General features: G+C 43.8%; 2 protein-coding genes and 2 long non-coding RNA genes across 14 annotated transcripts; 3 read left to right on the top strand and 1 right to left on the bottom strand.

Annotated features, from left to right (window-relative positions):
* Positions 1–230: 230 nt before the first annotated feature.
* On the bottom strand, positions 231–13,553 carry cep72 (centrosomal protein 72). The gene is made up of 12 exons (XM_052514955.1): positions 13,398–13,553; positions 12,990–13,117; positions 10,446–10,638; positions 10,209–10,323; positions 9,074–9,261; positions 8,595–8,744; positions 8,265–8,446; positions 6,244–6,337; positions 5,979–6,157; positions 5,697–5,823; positions 2,959–3,049; positions 231–1,791 (listed from the first exon to the last, which is right to left on the bottom strand). Exons 1-12 carry the CDS (start codon positions 13,468–13,470, stop codon positions 1,728–1,730), a joined length of 1,584 nt encoding a protein of 527 aa, XP_052370915.1. The 5' UTR covers positions 13,471–13,553; the 3' UTR covers positions 231–1,727.
* On the top strand, positions 6,352–7,635 carry LOC127928055 (uncharacterized). Of its 10 annotated transcripts, XR_008130155.1 has the most exons (7): positions 6,352–6,510; positions 6,595–6,720; positions 6,763–6,804; positions 6,847–6,930; positions 7,042–7,125; positions 7,187–7,396; positions 7,482–7,595. It is a non-coding gene; the product is annotated as an uncharacterized LOC127928055 (long non-coding RNA). The 10 variants fall into 10 exon arrangements; XR_008130160.1 differs by having other exon boundaries at positions 6,595–6,804; positions 7,187–7,438; positions 7,566–7,635; XR_008130157.1 differs by having other exon boundaries at positions 6,595–6,804; positions 7,187–7,438; positions 7,524–7,630.
* Positions 7,643–8,258, top strand: LOC127928056 (uncharacterized). 2 transcript variants are annotated; one of them, XR_008130162.1, is made up of 4 exons: positions 7,643–7,691; positions 7,818–7,901; positions 7,944–8,027; positions 8,070–8,258. It is a non-coding gene; the product is annotated as an uncharacterized LOC127928056 (long non-coding RNA). The 2 variants fall into 2 exon arrangements; XR_008130161.1 differs by having other exon boundaries at positions 7,944–8,111; positions 8,154–8,258.
* LOC118376741 (transmembrane protein 276-like) lies at positions 13,469–19,053 on the top strand. Its single transcript, XM_035763499.2, has 3 exons — positions 13,469–13,584; positions 13,831–13,981; positions 14,128–19,053. Exons 2-3 carry the CDS (start codon positions 13,892–13,894, stop codon positions 14,665–14,667), a joined length of 630 nt encoding a protein of 209 aa, XP_035619392.1. The 5' UTR covers positions 13,469–13,584; positions 13,831–13,891; the 3' UTR covers positions 14,668–19,053.
* Positions 19,054–21,453: the final 2,400 nt, after the last annotated feature.

Below are 21,453 nucleotides of genomic sequence, written 5' to 3'. Positions count from 1 at the left end.
GTAAAGGTGTGGATACAGTCAGTAAGGAACAGTGTAAAGGTGTGGATACAGTCAGTAAGGAACAGTGTAAAGGTGTGGATACAGTCAGTAAGGAACAGTGTAAAGGTGTGGATACAGTCAGTAAGGAACAGTGTAAAGGTGTGGATACAGTCAGTAAGGAACAGTGTAAAGGTGTGGATACAGTCAGTAAGGAACAGTGTAAAGGTGTGGATACAGTACAGTCAGTAAGGAACAGTGTAAAGGTGTGGATACAGTCAGTAAGGAACAGTGTAAAGGTGTGGATACAGTCAGTAAGGAACAGTGTAAAGGTGTGGATACAGTCAGTAAGGAACAGTGTAAAGGTGTGGATACAGTCAGTAAGGAACAGTGTAAAGGTGTGGATACAGTCAGTAAGGAACAGTGTAAAGGTGTGGATACAGTCAGTAAGGAACAGTGTAAAGGTGTGGATACAGTCAGTAAGGAACAGTGTAAAGGTGTGGATACAGTCAGTAAGGAACAGTGTAAAGGTGTGGATACAGTCAGTAAGGAACAGTGTAAAGGTGTGGATACAGTCAGTAAGGAACAGTGTAAAGGTGTGGATACAGTCAGTAAGGAACAGTGTAAAGGTGTGGATACAGTCAGTAAGGAACAGTGTAAAGGTGTGGATACAGTCAGTAAGGAACAGTGTAAAGGTGTGGATACAGTCAGTAAGGAACAGTGTAAAGGTGTGGATACAGTCAGTCAGGAACAGTGTAAGGCGTGGATACAGTCAGTAGGAACAGTGTAAGGCGTGGATACAGTCAGTAAGGAACAGTGTAAAGGTGTGGATACAGTCAGTAAGGAACAGTGTAAGGCGTGGATACAGTCAGTAAGGAACAGTGTAAAGGTGTGGATACAGTCAGTAAGGAACAGTGTAAAGGCGTGGATACAGTCAGTAAGGAACAGTGTAAAGGCGTGGATACAGTCAGTAAGGACCAGTGTAAAGGTGTGGATACAGTCAGTCAGGAACAGTGTAAAGGTGTGGATACAGTCAGTAAGGAACAGTGTAAATGTTGGCAGCAGTGTATATAGAGCTAAAATAAGAGAATCTGGTGCTGGTGCTCGTTCAGCAGGACAACGTTCTGGAACGTTTAGATAGAAATGTAGAACAAACATTCCTCTCTGACATCATGTAGAGTAAGGAATTGGCTCTATTCATGACATTTCTATTTGCAATGTTCCATAACGTTTACCTACGGAATGTGGCCCTGGTGTTGTAGTTGTGGGTCTGCTTGTTGTTGTAGTTGTGATGTGTAGCTCCTCAGAGCCGTCTCCTAGTCTCCTCCAGTTCTCTAGTTGTTGTAGTTGTGATGTGTAGCTCCTCAGAGCCGTCTCCTAGTCTCCTCCAGTTCTCTAGTTGTTGTAGTTGTGATGTGTAGCTCCTCAGAGCCGTCTCCTAGTCTCCTCCAGTTCTCTCTAGTTGTTGTAGTTGTGACGTGTAGCTCCTCAGAGCCGTCTCCTAGTCTCCTCCAGTTCTCTAGTTGTTGTAGTTGTGACGTGTAGCTCCTCAGAGTCGTCTCCTAGTCTCCTCCAGTTCTCTCTAGTTGTTGTAGTTGTGACGTGTAGCTCCTCAGAGCCGTCTCCTAGTCTCCTCCAGTTCTCTAGTTGTTGTAGTTGTGACGTGTAGCTCCTCAGAGTCGTCTCCTAGTCTCCTCCAGTTCTCTCTAGTTGTTGTAGTTGTGACGTGTAGCTGCCCCTCCCTCTCCTACTCAGAGCCGTCTCACAGTCCTCTCCAATTCACTCAGCAAATGCTCATTAGTCGCAACCAGTGACCTGAAGCACAAACACAACACCACTTAGTCACAAACACTAACAAGCACTTTCTTCACCCATTGGGTTCTGGTGTTTTCTCTTTATATTAGAACAAATAATCTGGCATCTCCTGTAATGAATATCTCATTAGGTTGCTTTTAGTCAGACCGTGTTAAGATTTGTATTATCCCAAAAGTCAAGGACTTTTATTGTCCCTAGAGTGGTTGAATGTTATTCTTATCACCGGGTGGTGCTGGACATAGTGTAGTATCTTAGCACCGGGTGGTGCTGGACATAGTGTAGTATCTTAGCACCGGGTGGTGCTGGACATAGTGTAGTATCTTAGCACCGGGTGGTGCTGGACATAGTGTAGTATCTTAGCACCGGGTGGTGCTGGACATAGTGTAGTATCTTAGCACCGGGTGGTGCTGGACATAGTGTAGTATCTTAGCACCGGGTGGTGCTGGACATAGTGTAGTATCTTAGCACCGGGTGGTGCTGGACATAGTGTAGTATCTTAGCACCGGGTGGTGCTGGACATATCTTAGCACCGGGTGTAGTATCTTAGCACCGGGTGGTGCTGGACATAGTGTAGTATCTTAGCACCGGGTGGTGCTGGACATAGTGTAGTATCTTAGCACCGGGTGGTGCTGGACATAGTGTAGTATCTTAGCACCGGGTGGTGCTGGACATAGTGTAGTATCTTAGCACCGGGTGGTGCTGGACATAGTGTAGTATCTTAGCACCGGGTGGTGCTGGACATAGTGTAGTATCTTAGCACCGGGTGGTGCTGGACATAGTGTAGTATCTTAGCACCGGGTGGTGCTGGACATAGTGTAGTATCTTAGCACCAGGTGGTGCTGGACATAGTGTAGTATCTTAGCACCAGGTGGTGCTGGACATAGTGTAGTATCTTAGCACCAGGTGGTGCTGGACATAGTGTAGTATCTTAGCACCGGGTGGTACTGGACATAGTGTAGTGTATTATCTTAGCACCAGGTGGTACTAGACATAGTGTAGTGTATTATCTTAGCACCAGGTGGTACTGGACATATTGTAGTGTAGTATCTTAGCTCCAGGTGGTACTGGACATAGTGTAGTGTAGTATCTTAGCTCCAGGTGGTACTGGACATAGTGTAGTATCTTAGCACCAGGTGGTACTGGACATAGAGTAGTGTGTGTGCTTACCTATGGTTCTCCTGCAGCATACCTGCCAGCTCCTTGACTCTCTCCCCCTCCTCAACCTTCTTCCTCAGCTCATCCACCTCTGCCTGTTTCTCTGGAGAGAAGAACACATGGACCACAGTTAGTTAGCACATGAAGCTAGCAGAAATACAGATCCACATGGACCACAGTTAGTTAGCACATGAAGCTAGCAGCAATACAGATTCACATGGGCCACGGTTAGTTAGTCCATGATGCTAGCAGCAATACAGATTCACATGGACCACAGTTAGTTAGCACATGATGCTAGCAGCAATACAGATTCACATGGGCCACGATTAGTTAGTCCATGATGCTAGCAGCAATACAGATTCACATGGACCACAGTTAGTTAGCACATGATGCTAGCAGAAATACAGATCCACATGGACCACAGTTAGTTAGTACATGATGCTAGCAGAAATACAGATCCACATGGACCACAGTTAGTTAGTACATGAAGCTAGCAGAAATACAGATCCACATGAACCACGGTTAGAACATGAAGCTAGCAGAAATACAGATCCACATGGACCACAGTTAGTTAGCACATGATGCTAGCAGCAATACAGATTCACATGGACCACAGTTAGTTAGCACATGATGCTAGCATCAATACAGATTCACATGGACCACGGTTAGTTAGCACATGATGCTAGCAGCAATACAGATCCACATGAACCACGGTTAGTACATGAAGCTAGCAGAAATACAGATCCACATGGACCACAGTTAGTTAGCACATGATGCTAGCAGCAATACAGATTCACATGGGCCACAGTTAGTTAGCACATGAAGCTAGCAGAAATACAGATCCACATGGGCCACGGTTAGTTAGTCCATGATGCTAGCAGCAATACAGATCCACATGAACCACGGTTAGTACATGAAGCTAGCAGAAATACAGATCCACATGGACCACAGTTAGTTAGCACATGATGCTAGCAGCAATACAGATCCACATGAACCACGGTTAGTACATGAAGCTAGCAGAAATACAGATCCACATGGACCACAGTTAGTTAGCACATGATGCTAGCAGCAATACAGATCCACATGAACCACGGTTAGTACATGAAGCTAGCAGAAATACAGATCCACATGGACCACAGTTAGTTAGCACATGATGCTAGCAGAAATACAGATCCACATGGGCCACAGTTAGTTAGCACATGATGCTAGCAGAAATACAGATCCACATGGGCCACAGTTAGTTAGCACATGATGCTAGCAGAAATACAGATCCACATGGGCCACAGTTAGTTAGCACATGAAGCTAGCAGAAATACAGATCCACATGAGCCACAGTTAGTTAGTACATGATGCTAGCAGCAATACAGATCCACATGGGCCACGGTTAGTTAGTACATGAAGCTAGCAGCAATACAGATCCACATGGGCCACAGTTAGTTAGCACATGATGCTAGCAGAAATACAGATCCACATGGGCCACAGTTAGTTAGCACATGAAGCTAGCAGAAATACAGATCCACATGAGCCACAGTTAGTTAGTACATGATGCTAGCAGCAATACAGATCCACATGGGCCACGGTTAGTTAGTACATGAAGCTAGCAGCAATACAGATCCACATGAACCACGATTAGAACATGAAGCTAGCAGAAATACAGATCCACATGGACCACAAGTTAGTTAGCACATAATGCTAGCAGAAATACAGATTCACATGGGCCACAGTTAGCACATGATGCTAGCAGCAATACAGATTCACATGGGCCACGGTTAGCACATGATGATAACGCTTCAGCAATACAAATGCACATTGACTTGCAACATCAACGGATATAACAACAGACTGAAATCAAATCCAATCCGTCACGTGGTCAACACTGCCTTGAGATATGCATGTTTAACTTGTACGAATCTTAAGAGATTTATGGAACATCTTGCATTACTCTTACATGTGCTCTATGTCACGGTTACACGGTTACACGTGCTCTATGTCACGGTTACACATGCTCTATGTCACGGTTACACGGTTACACGTGCTCTATGTCACGGTTACACATGCTCTATGTCACGGTTACACGTGCTCTATGTCACGGTTACACGTGCTCTATGTCACGGTTACACGTGCTCTATGTCACGGTTACACGTGCTCTATATCACGGTTACACGTGCTCTATGTCACGGTTACACGTGCTCTATGTCACGGTTACACGTGCTCTATGTCACAGTCACACGTGCTCTATATCACGGTTACACGTGCTCTATATCACAGTTACACGTGCTCTATGTCACAGTTACACGTGCTCTATATCGCGGTTACACGTGCTCTATGTCACAGTTACACGTGCTCTATATCACGGTTACACGTGCTCTATGTCACGGTTACACGTGCTCTATGTCACGGTTACACGTGCTCTATGTCACAGTTACACGTGCTCTATGTCACAGTTACACGTGCTCTATATCGCGGTTACACGTGCTCGATGTCACAGTTACACGTGCTCTATGTCACGGTTACACGTGCTCTATGTCACGGTTACACGTGCTCTATGTCACAGTTACATGTGTTCTATATCACAGTTACACGTGCTCTATGTCACAGTTACACGTGCTCTATATCACGGTTACACGTGCTCTATGTCACAGTTACACGTGCTCTATATCGCGGTTACACGTGCTCTATGTCACGGTCAGATTCTGCCCAGTAGTGACCACTGACCAGGAATATCAAAAAGCTATTGCTTTTTCACTCACCACATATCTCAGTGTTGGGTGAACTTTTCATCATAGAGTTGAGATATTGTTTTTCTAATCTGATCATCTGCTTCTGTAGAGAGACGTTATCCTCCAATAGTATCCTCAGCTGCTCATTCAAACTGTCCTGCAATCAATCAATCAATCAATCAATCAATCAATCAGACATTGAAGATAATTCCATCCATTTATTCTGAACTCTTTGTGGAGTCAGGGTCTCATGCCTTTTCAAACATGAGGTAATATCATGGAAGATGCTGCTTTGAACAGTCTGAATCTTACAACAGACATGTGTGCTTCCTCCAGCTGTGTAGTTAGTCTCTGGGTCTCTGTCCTGTGGTCTTGGTCTCGTATCTCTGCCTGCTCCTTCAGCTCTTCAACGTTCCCTCTCAACGTCCTGACCTCAGCTTCTCCACCGGAGATGTCTCGTTCCATCATGGACAGGATCTGGACTGCCTGAGCTGGAGGCAGGTCAGATACATACTATTAGGGCCAGATTCTCCATTAAGCAGGTAAGCTACACAGTACATGGGGGTTTCATACTCACAGAGGAAGTTGTTGTCATGGTGCAGAGGCCTCTCCCCTGTCCAGTGCTTGTTCACTAGGCTCAGCAGCAAATCCATTGGTTTCCTATAGCTTCCCTAGGAGACAGATTTGATACAATTACAAAAAAAGACTGGTTATAATGAACAGTAAGACCTATGATGAATAAATGGTACTGTAGGGATAGGTGGGTTTTCTCTATGATTAATGAATGGTACTGTAGGGATAGGTGGGTTTTCTCTATGATTAATGAATGGTACTGTAGGGATAGGTGGGTTTTCGCTATGATTAATGAATGGTACGGTAGGGATAGGTGGGTTTTCTCCATTATTAATGAATGGTACTGTAGGGATAGGTGGGTTTTCTCTATGATTAATGAATGGTACTGTAGGGATAGGTGGGTTTTCTCTATGATTAATGAATGGTACTGTAGGGATAGGTGGGTTTTCTCTATGATTAATGAATGGTACTGTAGGGATAGGTGGGTTTTCTCTATGATTAATAAATGGTACTGTAGGGATAGGTGGGTTTTCTCTATGATTAATGAATGGTACTGTAGGGATAGGTGGGTTTTCTCCATTATTAATGAATGGTACTGTAGGGATAGGTGGGTTTTCTCTATGATTAATGAATGGTACTGTAGGGATAGGTGGGTTTTCTCTATGATTAATGAATGGTACTGTAGGGATAGGTGGGTTTTCTCTATGATTAATGAATGTACTGGGTTTCTCTATGATTAATGAATGGTACTGTAGGGATAGGTGGGTTTTCTCTATGATTAATGAATGGTACTTAGGGATAGGTGGGTTTTCTCTATGATTAATGAATGGTACTGTAGGGATAGGTGGGTTTTCTCTATGATTAATGAATGGTACTGTAGGGATAGGTGGGTTTTCTATGATTAATGAATGGTACTGTATGATTAATGAATGGTACTGTAGGGATAGGTGGGTTTTCTCTATGATTAATGAATGGTACTGTAGGGATAGGTGGGTTTTCTCTATGATTAATGAATGGTACTGTAGGGATAGGTGGGTTTTCTCTATGATTAATGAATGGTACTGTAGGGATAGGTGGGTTTTCTCTATGATTAATGAATGGTACTGTAGGGATAGGTGGGTTTTCTCTATGATTAATGAATGGTACTGTAGGGATAGGTGGGTTTTCTCTATGATTAATAAATGGTACTGTAGGGATAGGTGGGTTTTGTTCTATGATTAATGAATGGTACTGTAGGGATAGGTGGGTTTTCTCTATGATTAATGAATGGTACTGTAGGGATAGGTGGGTTTTCTCTATGATTAATGAATGGTACTGTAGGGATAGGTGGGTTTTCTCTATGATTAATGAATGGTACTGTAGGGATAGGTGGGTTTTCTCTATGATTAATGAATGGTACGGTAGGGATAAGTGGGTTTTCTCTAGGGTGGATGAATGGTATGGTAGGGATAGGTGGGTTTTCTCTAGGGTGGATGAAGGGTATGGTAGGGATAGGTGGGTTTTCTCTAGGGTGGATGAAGGGTATGGTAGGGATAGGTGGGTTTTCTCTAGGGTGGATGAAGGGTATGGTAGGGATAGGTGGGTTTTCTCTAGGGTGGATGAATGGTATGGTAGGGATAAGTGGGTTTTCTCTAGGGTGGATGAATGGTATGGTAGGGATAAGTGGGTTTTCTCTAGGGTGGATGAAGGGTATGGTAGGGATAGGTGGGTTTTCTCTAGGGTGGATGAATGGTATGGTAGGGATAAGTGGGTTTTCTCTAGGGTGGATGAATGGTATGGTAGGGATAAGTGGGTTTTCTCTAGGGTGGATGAATGGTATGGTAGGGATAGGTGGGTTTTCTCTAGGGTGGATGAATGGTATGGTAGGGATAAGTGGGTTTTCTCTAGGGTGGATGAATGGTATGGTAGGGATAGGTGGGTTTTCTCTAGGGTGGATGAATGGTATGGTAGGGATAAGTGGGTTTTCTCTAGGGTGGATGAATGGTATGGTAGGGATAAGTGGGTTCTCTCTCTGAAACGTCTCACCTTCTGTTGCTTGGCATGTTTCTGTGGTGAGGTGGAGCCCCCTGCTGTCTGCTGGGTGTTATGGTAGGACAGTCTGGGAGGGTGCAGGATGGGGTTGGTGGCATCAGACCTACTGGGACAGGGACTTCTTGGACTGGGGGGGCGGATCTTCACTAAGGAAGACTTCTGCTGGTCAACTTTATCTAAAGGAGGAGGAAGCCAATGCAAAACACTCAGAATGTTGTATTAGGCCATTCATGCCATCTGATTTGGTCAGTGACAGAGAGGATATTCAGTGTCACCTCACCAGGGTGAGGGGTGAAGTGGCCCTTGGCCGTGACTCTCAGGTGTTTGGGGAGTTTCTCTCGCTCCTCCCGCTGTGCTTCTCTACGCGGGGGTTAAAGGTTACCCTCGGCCCCTCTGACGTTTTCAACGAGGAGGAAGAACCTTTCCTTCGAGATCCTTCTCTTAAACGTTGACCATTGGACTGGGAATGACAAGCTGATCATAATGAAAATAAAACATGCACATTTTATACTGAAGGCTTGTTTGCTCACTTGAAAAAAGGTAGACCGTAAATGTAACTAGTTAAACATACAATTCATCAAGTACTGAATGAAATCAATTAAGGGTAAATCTCTGAAATCTTGCCATAAATTAGCTAAATTCCCCATGTTCCTAGGGAAAAAACAAGAACATTTGTCTCCCCCTGGTGGACTGTCCCTACATTAACAGTCATGGTGTACATCACACTCTTAATACCACTTCATACTGTCATTTGTCATTATAAAAACAAATTATGTACCATTCTGTGATCAACATAAACTCACACTCCTCTTTGATCTGATGATAGAGCTGGGACTCTGGCTCCTTGTGGGAAGAGCCAGTCAGGAACAGAGGTTCACTTTGGTCCCAGTTGCTCTTAGCGACAAGGTTCAACACTATGTCATCGTTGTCATCCAGGACAGAGAGCTTCTTGGCCAGGCGATTTACTGAGGCCATCCTCAGCTTACTGCTCCTGGAACACACCAATCAAACACGCATTACGTCATAACATAGCACTACGAGAAGAATATTGTACAATACAATCTATAACACTGTAACGTCACTGTACACACTATTGGAAACAATGCCACATAAAGAACAGCTTACTAGTTAAATAAAATGAAATCTGAAGTTTGCCTTTCCGGGTGTTTTCTAATAATACAAATCAATATCTAATGCAGACAAGAGAGTCCCTCTGGTCAGTGATGTCTAAACTGTAAGACCCTCTGGTCAGTGATGTCATTAGCAACCTCTGGTCAGTGATGTCTGTCTATTAACACTGGTCAGTGAGTCCAGCACCTCTGGTCAGTGATGTCTAATACTGTAATACTGTAGAGTACAGTACCTCTGGTCAGTGATGTCTGTCTAATACTGTAGATACTGTAGAGTACAGTACCTCTGGTCAGTGATGTCTGTCTAATACTGTAGAGTACAGTACCTCTGGTCAGTGATGTCTGTCTAATACTGTAGAGTACAGTACCTCTGGTCAGTGATGTCTAATACTGTAGAGTACAGTACCTCTGGTCAGTGATGTCTAATACTGTAGAGTACAGTACCTCTGGTCAGTGATGTCTAATACTGTAGAGTACAGTACCTCTGGTCAGTGATGTCTAATACTGTAGAGTACAGTACCTCTGGTCAGTGATGTCTAATACTGTAGAGTACAGTACCTCTGGTCAGTGATGTCTGTCTAATACTGTAGAGTACAGTACCTCTGGTCAGTGATGTCTAATACTGTAGAGTACAGTACCTCTGGTCAGTGATGTCTAATACTGTAGAGTACAGTACCTCTGGTCAGTGATGTCTAATACTGTAACACTGTAGAGTAATGTAGAGTCCAGTACCTCTGGTCAGTGATGTCTAATACTGTAGAGTACAGTACCTCTGGTCAGTGATGTCTAATACTGTAGAGTACAGTACCTCTGGTCAGTGATGTCTGTCTCCGAGGAGCTCGTCTGTTGGGGTCTGAGCACAGAGTCTGAGGAGAAATGCATGATTGAAGCTCTTCTCTCACTGTCCCTGACTGGACAGTCATCTACAGGAAGAAAACAATATAAAACAAACATCAAATGTCAGATTGTGAAGAAGAACTATCTAACAGCAAAGTCATTGGACAGCCAATCGGACCCACAATGAACATGGGGTAGCTATAGGTACCAAGCCTGCGAAGGTTGGACAGTGCATGCACAAAGTACAGGCGGTAGTGTGGATCTGTTTTAGCCAGAGGGTTGAGCCTCAGGTCCAGCTCTCTCAGAGCAGTCAGCTGCCAGAGCACTTTGACCTCCTGAAGGGAGGGAATGCTGTTGTAGTACAAGTTCAGCCTCTCCAGCCTCTTCAAGTGTTGGACCCCCTATAGATGAACAAACATAGAAAGAAACAAATAGGGGGGGTATAATCTGTGGAACATTCCAACAGGAATCTGTTACAAAAACTTTGTAAATAACAAGTTTTCCAACAAACAACACACACAAAGTTGTATAGAGGCAGATTAAGATACCGGGTAGGGAATGGGCTATTTCATTACGTTTTTAAATCACCTCACCAAAAAATGTCTGTCCTCACTCTGGTAGCCTATGGACAAACATTATAAGCTCCTGAAAAATGTCTCACTCTGGGTGAGTTGATGCCTATTCGGACAAAGTTGATGCCTATTCGGCAGCTAGAATAAGCTACGTGGTGAGTTGATGCCTATTCGGCAGCTAGTTGAGCTACGTGGTGAGTTGATGCCTATTCGGCAGCTAGTTGGCTACGTGGTGAGTTGATGCCTATTCGGCAGCTAGTTGGCTACGTGGTGAGTTGATGCCTATTCGGCAGCTAGTTGGCTACGTGTGAGTGAGCCTTTCGGCAGCTGCCTACGTGGTGAGTTGATGCCTATTCGGCAGCTAGTTGGCTACGTGGTGGTTGATGCCTATTCGGCAGCTAGTTGCTACGTGGTGAGTTGATGCCTATTCGGCAGCTAGTTGGCTACGTGGTTGATGCCTATTCGAGCTAGTTAGCTACGTGGTGAGTTGATGCCTATTCGGCAGCTAGTTGGCTACGTGGTGAGTTGATGCCTATTCGGCAGCTAGTTGAGCTACGTGGTGAGTTGATGCCTATGAGCTGCCTACGTGCTGAGTTGATGCCTATTCGCAGCTAGTTGGCTACGTGGTGAGTTGATGCCTATTCGGCAGCTAGTGAGTTGATGCCTATTCGGCAGCTAGTTGGCTAGTGGTGAGTTGATGCCTATTCGTGTTGGCTGTGGTGAGTTGATGCCTATTCGGCAGCTAGTTAGCTAGTGGTGAGTTGATGCCTATTCGGCAGCTAGTTGGCTACGTGGTGAGTTGATGCCTATTCGGCAGCTAGTTAGCTACGTGGTGAGTTGATGCCTATTCGGCAGCTAGTTGGCTACGTGGTGAGTTGATGCCTATTCGGCAGCTAGTTGGCTACGTGGTGAGTTGATGCCTATTCGGCAGCTAGTTGGCTACGTGGAGTGAGTTGATGCCTAGTTGATGCCTATTCGGCAGCTAGCTAGTGGTGAGTTGATGCCTATTCGTGGCTGAGTTGATGCCTATTCGGCAGCTAGTTACGCTGAGTTGATGCGTGGTGAGTTGATGCCTATTCGGCAGCTAGTTAGCTACGTGGTGAGTTGATGCCTATTCGGCAGCTAGTTGGCTACGTGGTGAGTTGATGCCTATTCGGCAGCTAGTTGGCTACGTGGTGAGTTGATGCCTATTCGGCAGCTAGTTAGCTACGTGGTGAGTTGATGCCTATTCGGCAGCTAGTTAGCTACGTGGTGAGTTGATGCCTATTCGGCAGCTACGTGGTGAGTTGATGCCTATTCGGCAGCTAGTTAGCTACGTGGTGAGTGAGTGGTGAGTGATGCCTATTCGGCAGCTAGTTGATGCTACGTGGTGAGTTGATGCCTATTCGGCAGCTAGTTAGCTACGTGGTGAGTTGATGCCTATTCGGCAGCTAGTTGGCTACGTGGTGAGTTGATGCCTATTCGGCAGCTAGTTAGCTACGTGGTGAGTTGATGCCTATTCGTGCAGCTAGTTGAGCTACGTGGTGAGTTGATGCCTATTCGGCAGCTAGTTAGCTACGTGGTGAGTTGATGCCTATTCGGCAGCTAGTTGGCTACGTGGTGAGTTGATGCCTATTCGGCAGCTAGTTGGCTACGTGGTGAGTTGATGCCTATTCGGCAGCTAGTTAGCTACGTGGTGAGTTGATGCCTATTCGGCAGCTAGTTAGCTACGTGGTGAGTTGATGCCTATTCGGCAGCTAGTTAGCTACGTGGTGAGTTGATGCCTATTCGGCAGCTAGTTAGCTACGTGGTGAGTTGATGCCTATTCGGCAGCTAGTTAGCTACGTGGTGAGTTGATGCCTATTCGGCAGCTAGTTAGCGAGGTGACTTGATCATGCTACTTTGTATTACTATGCGTTGTTTGTTGGAAACCAGATTCCTGTTGGAACGTTCCACAAATTATACCCACTCAAACAAATGTGACTTACACATTCAGTGTATGTCCCAAATTGTGCCCTATTCCCTACATAGTGAACTACTTTTGCCCAGAACCCTGGTTAGAAGTAGTGCACTATATAGGGAATAATATGTAATGGCGTACCATTGTGGACGCAATCAGATCTACACATCTACACATTCAGACTTCAGTGACCATTTCACCATGTACTGTATATACATTTGTCTGTTGATAGACATCTCACCTCGACAGAGATTAGTGCATTACAGGAGAGGTTCAGGGTTTTCAAACGGACAAAGTTCTTTAGTGAGATTCCCAGATGTCTGATTTTCTCCTTGTATGATCCTGGGAGGCTCAGTGATCTCACATCTGCTGTAAAGTGGTCATGAATGTTAGTAGCCAGCAATCAAAGTAGTAGAGTAGTTGGGTAGTTGTAGACCCATGGTAACGTTGTCCATCTTTCACTGTGGCCAGACAAATTCAAAGCACTGTTTTGTCAGCTAGCCTAGCAGGCGAGCTAACGTTAGCACTAAGCAAAGTCTCTGTGCGTTAATTAGCTATTAATGGAAGTTTAAAACTGGTTTTAAATCAAACTAATCATACATCTAGGCTACCAACTTACAAGCTATAATTTAAGTGTCAAATATATTACCAAGGCAATGGTGATTTAGATGTAGCTTCTCTCGTATCCACTGCTCTGTTACTGTTGTCAACAGCGCCGCCATATTTTTCCAATTTGGTGGAATCCGAGCCGAGCATGCGCAGTTGTTTACGGTCTGGGAACGCCCACATCCTGGTACTGCTTGTCTCACGTGTTCAAACAAGCGGAACAGAGAAAGGTAATGTTGAATGATAACAGATATTTTTCAGCTCACATATTAGTTTCAGTCTTGACTTTGGTCATTCTAAACGTGGCTACTTACCTGAAACATAGCCGTTTAGAATGTTAACACTGTACACATAGCTATGGTGCAAGACAAGACTACTAGCTTACTTTCAACAGTGTTTTCTCAACTTTGGTATGGTATTCAACAGTTAACTTGCAGATATCTGAAAACTTCTTCTCTTTCCCAAATCCCACTCAGTCTCTTCATATGAAATGAACAGTGATCCTCCAACTGTAGCTTTGGATTTGAGTCAAGACCAATGGCAGGCTGTCTGACAGAGTTGATCACAGCATGTTCCAACATCACACTGTCCGTCTCTGCCCTGTACACAGCATATCAGCTCTTCAAGGTAATTTTGGGATATATTGGTGTTCACTTGAGTGTAACTCTTGTGTACCATTAAACCATTCTCAACCCCTTTGCCACTGATTATTGTCATGACTCGTTCTTTCTCCTCACCCTGACTGTTCCCTCATCTCCCTCTTTCTCTCGTAGGACCACAGAGCTCCAGCAGTGGGTTTCTTTCTGCTCGGTCTCTCCTCAGGCCTCTGCACCCTGCCTCTCTCCTTCAGCCCATACCTGACCTCTGTACAGGGGGACCTGGAGTGGGCCGGCGAGGTCCTGGCTCCACCGCTAGTCTCCTTCGGCTTCCTGTGGCTCAGCGAAGACCGCACCACAGCCAACACCCTCCTTATTGGCTCAGCTCTCCTCCCGGTGCTCTGCGATTGGCTGTCAGCGGACGAGTTGATGCTGATGTCACGCTGTCTGGCGCTGTCTGCCGTCTCCTGCTCGCTCACTGTGTGTCTGTTTGCGGGAAACGCTGTCGGGGCCCTGGGCAGTGTGGCCCTCAGCCTGCCCCAAATGGTGGCCCCCATGGTGGGGGTCAAGACTCTGGCTCCCCTTGTCTCTCCAGGGGCCACCGTGGGACTGCTTCAGTGGCTCCTGAAGGGCTCCATGGCTGTAGGGTGCTGGGCCTCTGAGAAGGCACTTAGCAAGTACCTGTTGGAACTGAAGGACCTGGACTCCCCATTTTAACTTGTTACCACTGTAACTCAGGGTTTCCCCAAACTCAGTTCTCAGGACCCCGGGGTTTCCTTTCTTTCCTAAGCACTACACCGCTTATTCAAATAATCAACTAATCATCAAGCTTTGTAGTGTTTGGGCAAAAACCAAAAGGTGCACCCCTTGGAGTCCCGGGCATGGAGTTTGGGAAACTGTAACATCACTGTAACAGTTACTGACTGTCTGAACAGTTCAATAGTCCCTCACACATGATCATGACTGATTGTTAAGTTGATGTGGTCTCATGATGTGCACATAGAGCTGCTGACAGAAGAGAACCAGATGGAGGGTCTATTTATTTTGTCCTGCAGGGCCTTGCCTCATAGAAGTAGAACGAATAGAACGGTCTGGAATCTCTGACCCTGGCGATATGACTGGTAAAGTCATGGGTGCACTCAAAATGAGCACGCTTGTTCTACGTATTCTAGCACTGTGGCTTGCCTTTGATCTGTAGCCAATAACCTTTCCAATTCCTACTGGCCAATGACCTTTCCAATTCCTACTGGCCAATGACCTTTCCAATTCCTACTGGCCAATGACCTTTCCAATTCCTACTGGCCAATGACCTTTCCAATTCCTACTGGCCAATGACCTTTCCAATTCCTACTGGCCAATAACCTTTCCAATTCCTACTGGCCAATGACCTTTCCAATTCCTACTGGCCAATGACCTTTCCAATTCCTACTGGCCAATGACCTTTCCAATTCCTACTGGCCAATGACCTTTCCAATTCCTACTGGCCAATGACCTTTCCAATTCCTACTGGCCAATGACCTTTCCAATTCCTACTGGCCAATGACCTTTCCAATTCCTACTGGCCAATGACCTTTCCAATTCCTACTGGCCAATGACCTTTCCAATTCCTACTGGCCAATGACCTTTCCAAGACATTATCCATATGATCCATATAAGGATGCCATTCTGCCAATTTGGAGGTGACATGATCCACCATTGGGACAGGTGGCTGTTGCCAGTGTATGAGCACTGTCAAGGACGTTGTTCTACTTGTTCAGCTTATCGTCATGGCCAGGGAGCTCTGCTCTGTTATCCAAGTACTGTCATCTATGCAAGTCGAAGAAGCACTGGTGTCTAATTCTAAAACTGTAAACATTATTGATGATATTAGTAACAGCGGTTGATAATATTTTATGTGCTAAAATATTGATTTGCTAAAGTATCAACAAAAGGAGTAGTGCTTGGATCTAACGCTTGTATGTACTGATTGTCATGGGTCACTAATACTCCCAACCTCTTCCACTCCGCATGTTAGAAAGTCTAACTCATCTCTGGATGTTGATTTACAGGACAGTGTCATTACCAATTGGCTATAAAAGATTCTATCTGCTTACTCTGTGAAAATATCCTCCCAACGGTGGCTCTATGAGGAGGATGGAAGTGCCTTCCAGACATTTACTACTGTCTATGTCTATGAGGGTGCCCCCCAAATATCACCCTATTCCCTATGTAGTGCACTACTTTTAATCAGAGCCCATTTTGCCTCCCAAATATCACCCTATTCCCTATGTAGAGCACTACTTTTAATCAGAGCCCATTTTGGGAATAGGGTGGCATTTTGGGGCACACTCTGGTTGAACCTGGGCTGGCTTGACTTCAGTGTCTTGTCCTACGATGAGCACCAAACAGCTTGTACTAGACTATGCTCACTGTGAAGCCAAACAGCTTATACTAGACTATGCTCACTGTGAAGCCAAACAGCTTGTACTAGACTATGCTCACTGTGAAGCCAAACAGCTTATACTAGACTATGCTCACTGTGAAGCCAAACAGCTTGTACTAGACTATGCTCACTGTGAAGCCAAACAGCTTTTACTAGACTATGCTCACTGTGAAGCCAAACAGCTTGTACTAGACTATGCTCACTGTGAAGCCAAACAGCTTGTACTAGACTATGCTCACTGTGAAGCCAAACAGCTTGTACTAGACTGCTCACTGTGAAGCCAAACAGCTTGTACTAGACTATGCTCACTGTGAAGCCAAACAGCTTGTACTAGACTATGCTCACTGTGAAGCCAAACAGCTTGTACTAGACTGCTCACTGTGAAGCCAAACAGCTTGTACTAGACTATGCTCACTGTGAAGACAATGTCATTGACAGAAAGGACACGTCTGAGAGCCGATAGCTTTAGTTGGCCGGGGTACATGGCCAGGGTACATTGCCGGGTACATGGCCGGGGTACATGGCCGAGGTACCAAAACAGTCGGGGCCGCGTCCCAAACGGCACCCTATCCCCGATATAGCCACATTTCTTTTGACCAGAGCTCTATATGGGCCCTGGTCAAAAGTAGTGCACTATAAAGGGAATAGGGTGCCATTTGGGACGCATACCCCTAAGTCGCCTCAGATTCAGGATCCTGTTAATTCTGAAGCATCAGCAGATAGCTACTGTATACAGTGAGATTTAACTAGATACATCTGCAGAGTTCACACCACTAACACTATGGATCTATATTCATTGATTCTTCAGATATACTGCATATTATATCCACATACTGTCCATAATGTCTATACAAGAAGGGTTCTTCTTTATTTCTACTATTTTATACATTATAGAATAATAGTGAAGACATTAAAACTATGAAATAACACATATGGAATCATTTAGTAACCAAAAAAAAATGTTAAACAAATCAAAATATATTTTATATTTCAGATTCTTCAAAGTTTATTTATTTAACCTTTATTTAACCAGGCGGCAAGTTGAGAACAAGTTCTCATTTACAACTGCGACCTGGCCAAGATAAAGCAAAGCAGTTCGACACATACAACAACACAGAGTTACACATGGAGTAAACAAACATACAGTCAATAACACAGTGGAAAAGTAAGTCGATATACAATGTGAGCAAATGAGATGAAGTGGCCACCCTTTGCCTTGATGACAGCTTTGCACACTCTTGGCATTATCTCAACCAGCTTCATGAGGTAGTCACCTGGAATACATTTCGATTAACAGCTGTACCCATGTTATGGCAAGAACCCTCAAATAAGCAAAGAGAAACGACAGTCCATCATTACTTTAAACCATGAAGGTCAGTCAATCAGGATGATTTCAAGAACTTTGAAAGTTTCTTCAAGTGCAGTTGCAAAAACCATAAATCACTATGATGAAACTGGCTCTCCTGAGGACTGCCACAGGAAAGGAAGACCCAGTTACCTCTGCTGCAGAGGATACATTTATTAGAGTTACCAGCCTCAGAAATTGCATCTCAAATAAATGTTTTACAAAGTAAACAGACACATCTCAACATCAACTGTTCAGAGGAGACTGTGGGTATCAGGCCTTCATGGTCGAATTGCTGAAAAGAAACCACAACTAAAGGACACCAGTAAGAAAAAGAGACTCGCTTGGGCCAAGAAACACGAGCAATGGACATTAGACTGGTGGAAATCTGTCCTTTAGTCTGATGAGTCCAAATGTGAAACTTTTGGTTCCAACCGCTGTGTCTTTGTGAGAAGCAGAGTAGGTGAACGAATGATATCCGCATGTGTGGTTCCCACCGTGAAGCATGGAGGAGGAGGTGTGATGGTGTGGTGGTGCTTTGCTGGTGATACTGTCTGTGATTTATTTAGAATTCAAGGCACATTTAACCAGCGTGACTACCACAGCATTCTGCAGTGATACGCGATCCCATCGGGTTTGCGCTTAGTGGGACTATCATTTGTTTTTCGACAGGACAATGACCCAACACACCTCCAGGCTGTGTAAGGGCTATTTGATCAAGAAGTAGAGTGATGGAGTGCTGAGTCAGAATGACCTGGCCTCCACAATCACGCAACTAAATTGAGATGGTTTGGGATGAGTTGGACCGCGGAGTAAAAGAAAAGCAGTGCTCAGCTTATGTGGGAACTCCTTCAAGACTGTTGGAAAATCATTCCAGGTGAAGCTGGTTGAGAGAATGCCAAGACTGTGCAAAACTGTCATCAAAGCAAAGGGCGGCTATTTGAAGAATCTCAATTATAAAATATATTTTGATTTGTTTATCACTTTTTTGGTTACTACATGATTCCATGTGTTATTTCATAGTTGTGATGTCTTCACTATTATTCTACAATACAGAAAATAGCAAAAATAAAGAAAAACCCTGGAATGAGTAGGTGTGTCCAAACATTTGACTGGTACTGTATATATATATATATATATATATTTATACTCTGGACTCCGACATTACTCGTTCTAATATTTCAATATTAATGTATTATTTTTTTTTACGTTTAGATTTGTGTGTATTGTTAGATATTACTCCACTGTTGGAACTAGGAACACAAGCATTTCACTACAACCACATTAATATCTGATAAATTTGTGTACCCGACCAATAAAATGATATTCGATACTAGTTTGAGGATTGTGCATTGATTTTGGGATGCTAATTGGTTAACCCTCTGTGTAAATTATGTTGTATTTGTGATGACTTGTGAATAAATGACTATTTGATTGTCAGATAGATGCTCAGTTTGATGCATTTTGGGATGCATCAAGATTTTCTTCTCCTCAAAGCACAGCCAAGGAAGAATTTAATTCTGTATTGGATAGAGACGCTGAGTGGACACTGCAGAACGGAACTGCTGTAATTCCCAGGACTCCAGGATAGCACAGCGCCAGCCTCGATCTGCTATTTACAAGACTTGCTCTTTTGTGCAGACTTCCTCCCAAAGCTCTAAGCCCAGCTCAGCCAAACATAAATAGGGCCAGACTTAACTAAGGATATCTACCTGTTAATTCATGTCCTTATTTACATTGTAGTGGATGAGTAATACCTATAGTCATTAGATGCTTGAATGAACCTTTTTTGGATATTGGCATCGTTTGGGATTTAAGTCATTTCTGTACTGGTGCATCATTTGTTAACAAAAATGACAATATGTTGTTGGGTATACACACAGAAACAGTAATTGTCAGAAACATCGAACCCAATGATGTAATTTGGTCCTTAGCATTGACTTGTGTCTGTACACATAAACAATGTGTTGTTGTGACTCGTGTCTGTACACATAAACAATGGGTTGTTGTGACTCGTGTCTGTACATACAGTACATAAACAATGTGTTGTTGTGACTCGTGTCTGTACACATAAACAATGGGTTGTTGTGACTCGTGTCTGTATATACAGTACATAAACAATGGGTTGTTGTGACTCGTGTCTGTATATACAGTACATAAACAATGTGTTGTTGTGACTCGTGTCTGTATATACAGTACATAAACAATGGGTTGTTGTGACTCGTGTCTGTACATACAGTACATAAACAATGTGTTGTTGTGACTCGTGTCTGTACACATAAACAATGTGTTGTTGCGACTCGTGTCTGTAGATACAGTACATAAACAATGGGTTGTTGCGACTCGTGTCTGTAGATACAGTACATAAACAATGGGTTGTTGTGACTCGTGTCTGTAGATACAGTACATAAACAATGTGTTGTTGCGACTCGTGTCTGTACATACAGTACATAAACAATGTGTTGTTGCGACTCACGTTTGTACACATAAACAATGCGTTGTTGTGACTCGTGTCTGTATATACAGTACATAAACAATGGGTTGTTGTGACTCGTGTCTGTACATACAGTATATAAACAATGGGTTGTTGTGACTCGTGTCTGTATATACAGTACATAAACAATGTTTGTTGCGACTCGTGTCTGTATATACAGTATATAAACAATGTGTTGTTGCGACTCACGTTTGTACACATAAACAATGTGTTGTTGCGACTCGTGTCTGTATATACAGTATAACAACAATGTGTTGTTGCGACTCGTGTCTGTACATACAGTACATAAACAATGGGTTGTTGTGACTCGTGTCTGTACATACAGTACATAAACAATGTGTTGTTGCGACTCGTGTCTGTATATACAGTATAACAACAATGTGTTGTTGCGACTCGTGTCTGTACATACAGTACATAAACAATGGGTTGTTGTGACTCGTGTCTGTACATACAGTACATAAACAATGGGTTGTTGTGACTCGTGTCTGTATATACAGTACATAAACAATGTGTTGTTGTGACTCGTGTCTGTACATACAGTACATAAACAATGGGTTGTTGTGACTCGTGTCTGTATATACAGTACATAAACAATGTGTTGTTGCGACTCGTGTCTGTATATACAGTACATAAGCAATGTGTTGTTGCGACTCGTGTCTGTACATACAGTACATAAACAATGTGTTGTTGCGACTCGTGTCTGTAGATACAGTACATAAACAATGGGTTGTTGTGACTCGTGTCTGTATATACAGTACATAAACAATGTGTTGTTGTGACTCGTGTCTGTACATACAGTACATAAACAATGGGTTGTTGTGACTCGTGTCTGTATATACAGTACATAAACAATGTGTTGTTGCGACTCGTGTCTGTATATACAGTACATAAGCAATGTGTTGTTGCGACTCGTGTCTGTACATACAGTACATAAACAATGTGTTGTTGCGACTCGTGTCTGTAGATACAGTACATAAACAATGGTTTGTTGTGACTCGTGTCTGTAGATACAGTACATAAACAATGTGTTGTTGCGACTCGCATCTGTATATACAGTACATAAACAATGTGTTGTTGTGACTCGTGTCTGTATATACAGTACATAAACAATGGGTTGTTGCGACTCGTGTCTGTACATACAGTACATAAGCAATGTGTTGTTGCGACTCGTGTCTGTACATACAGTACATAAGCAATGTGTTGTTGTGACTCGTGTCTGTATATACAGTACATAAGCAATGT

Source organism: Oncorhynchus keta, unplaced genomic scaffold, assembly GCF_023373465.1.
Source record: "Oncorhynchus keta strain PuntledgeMale-10-30-2019 unplaced genomic scaffold, Oket_V2 Un_scaffold_2042_pilon_pilon, whole genome shotgun sequence".
Taxonomy (NCBI): domain Eukaryota; kingdom Metazoa; phylum Chordata; class Actinopteri; order Salmoniformes; family Salmonidae; genus Oncorhynchus; species Oncorhynchus keta.
This window is presented reverse-complemented; position numbering and strand designations above follow the sequence as displayed.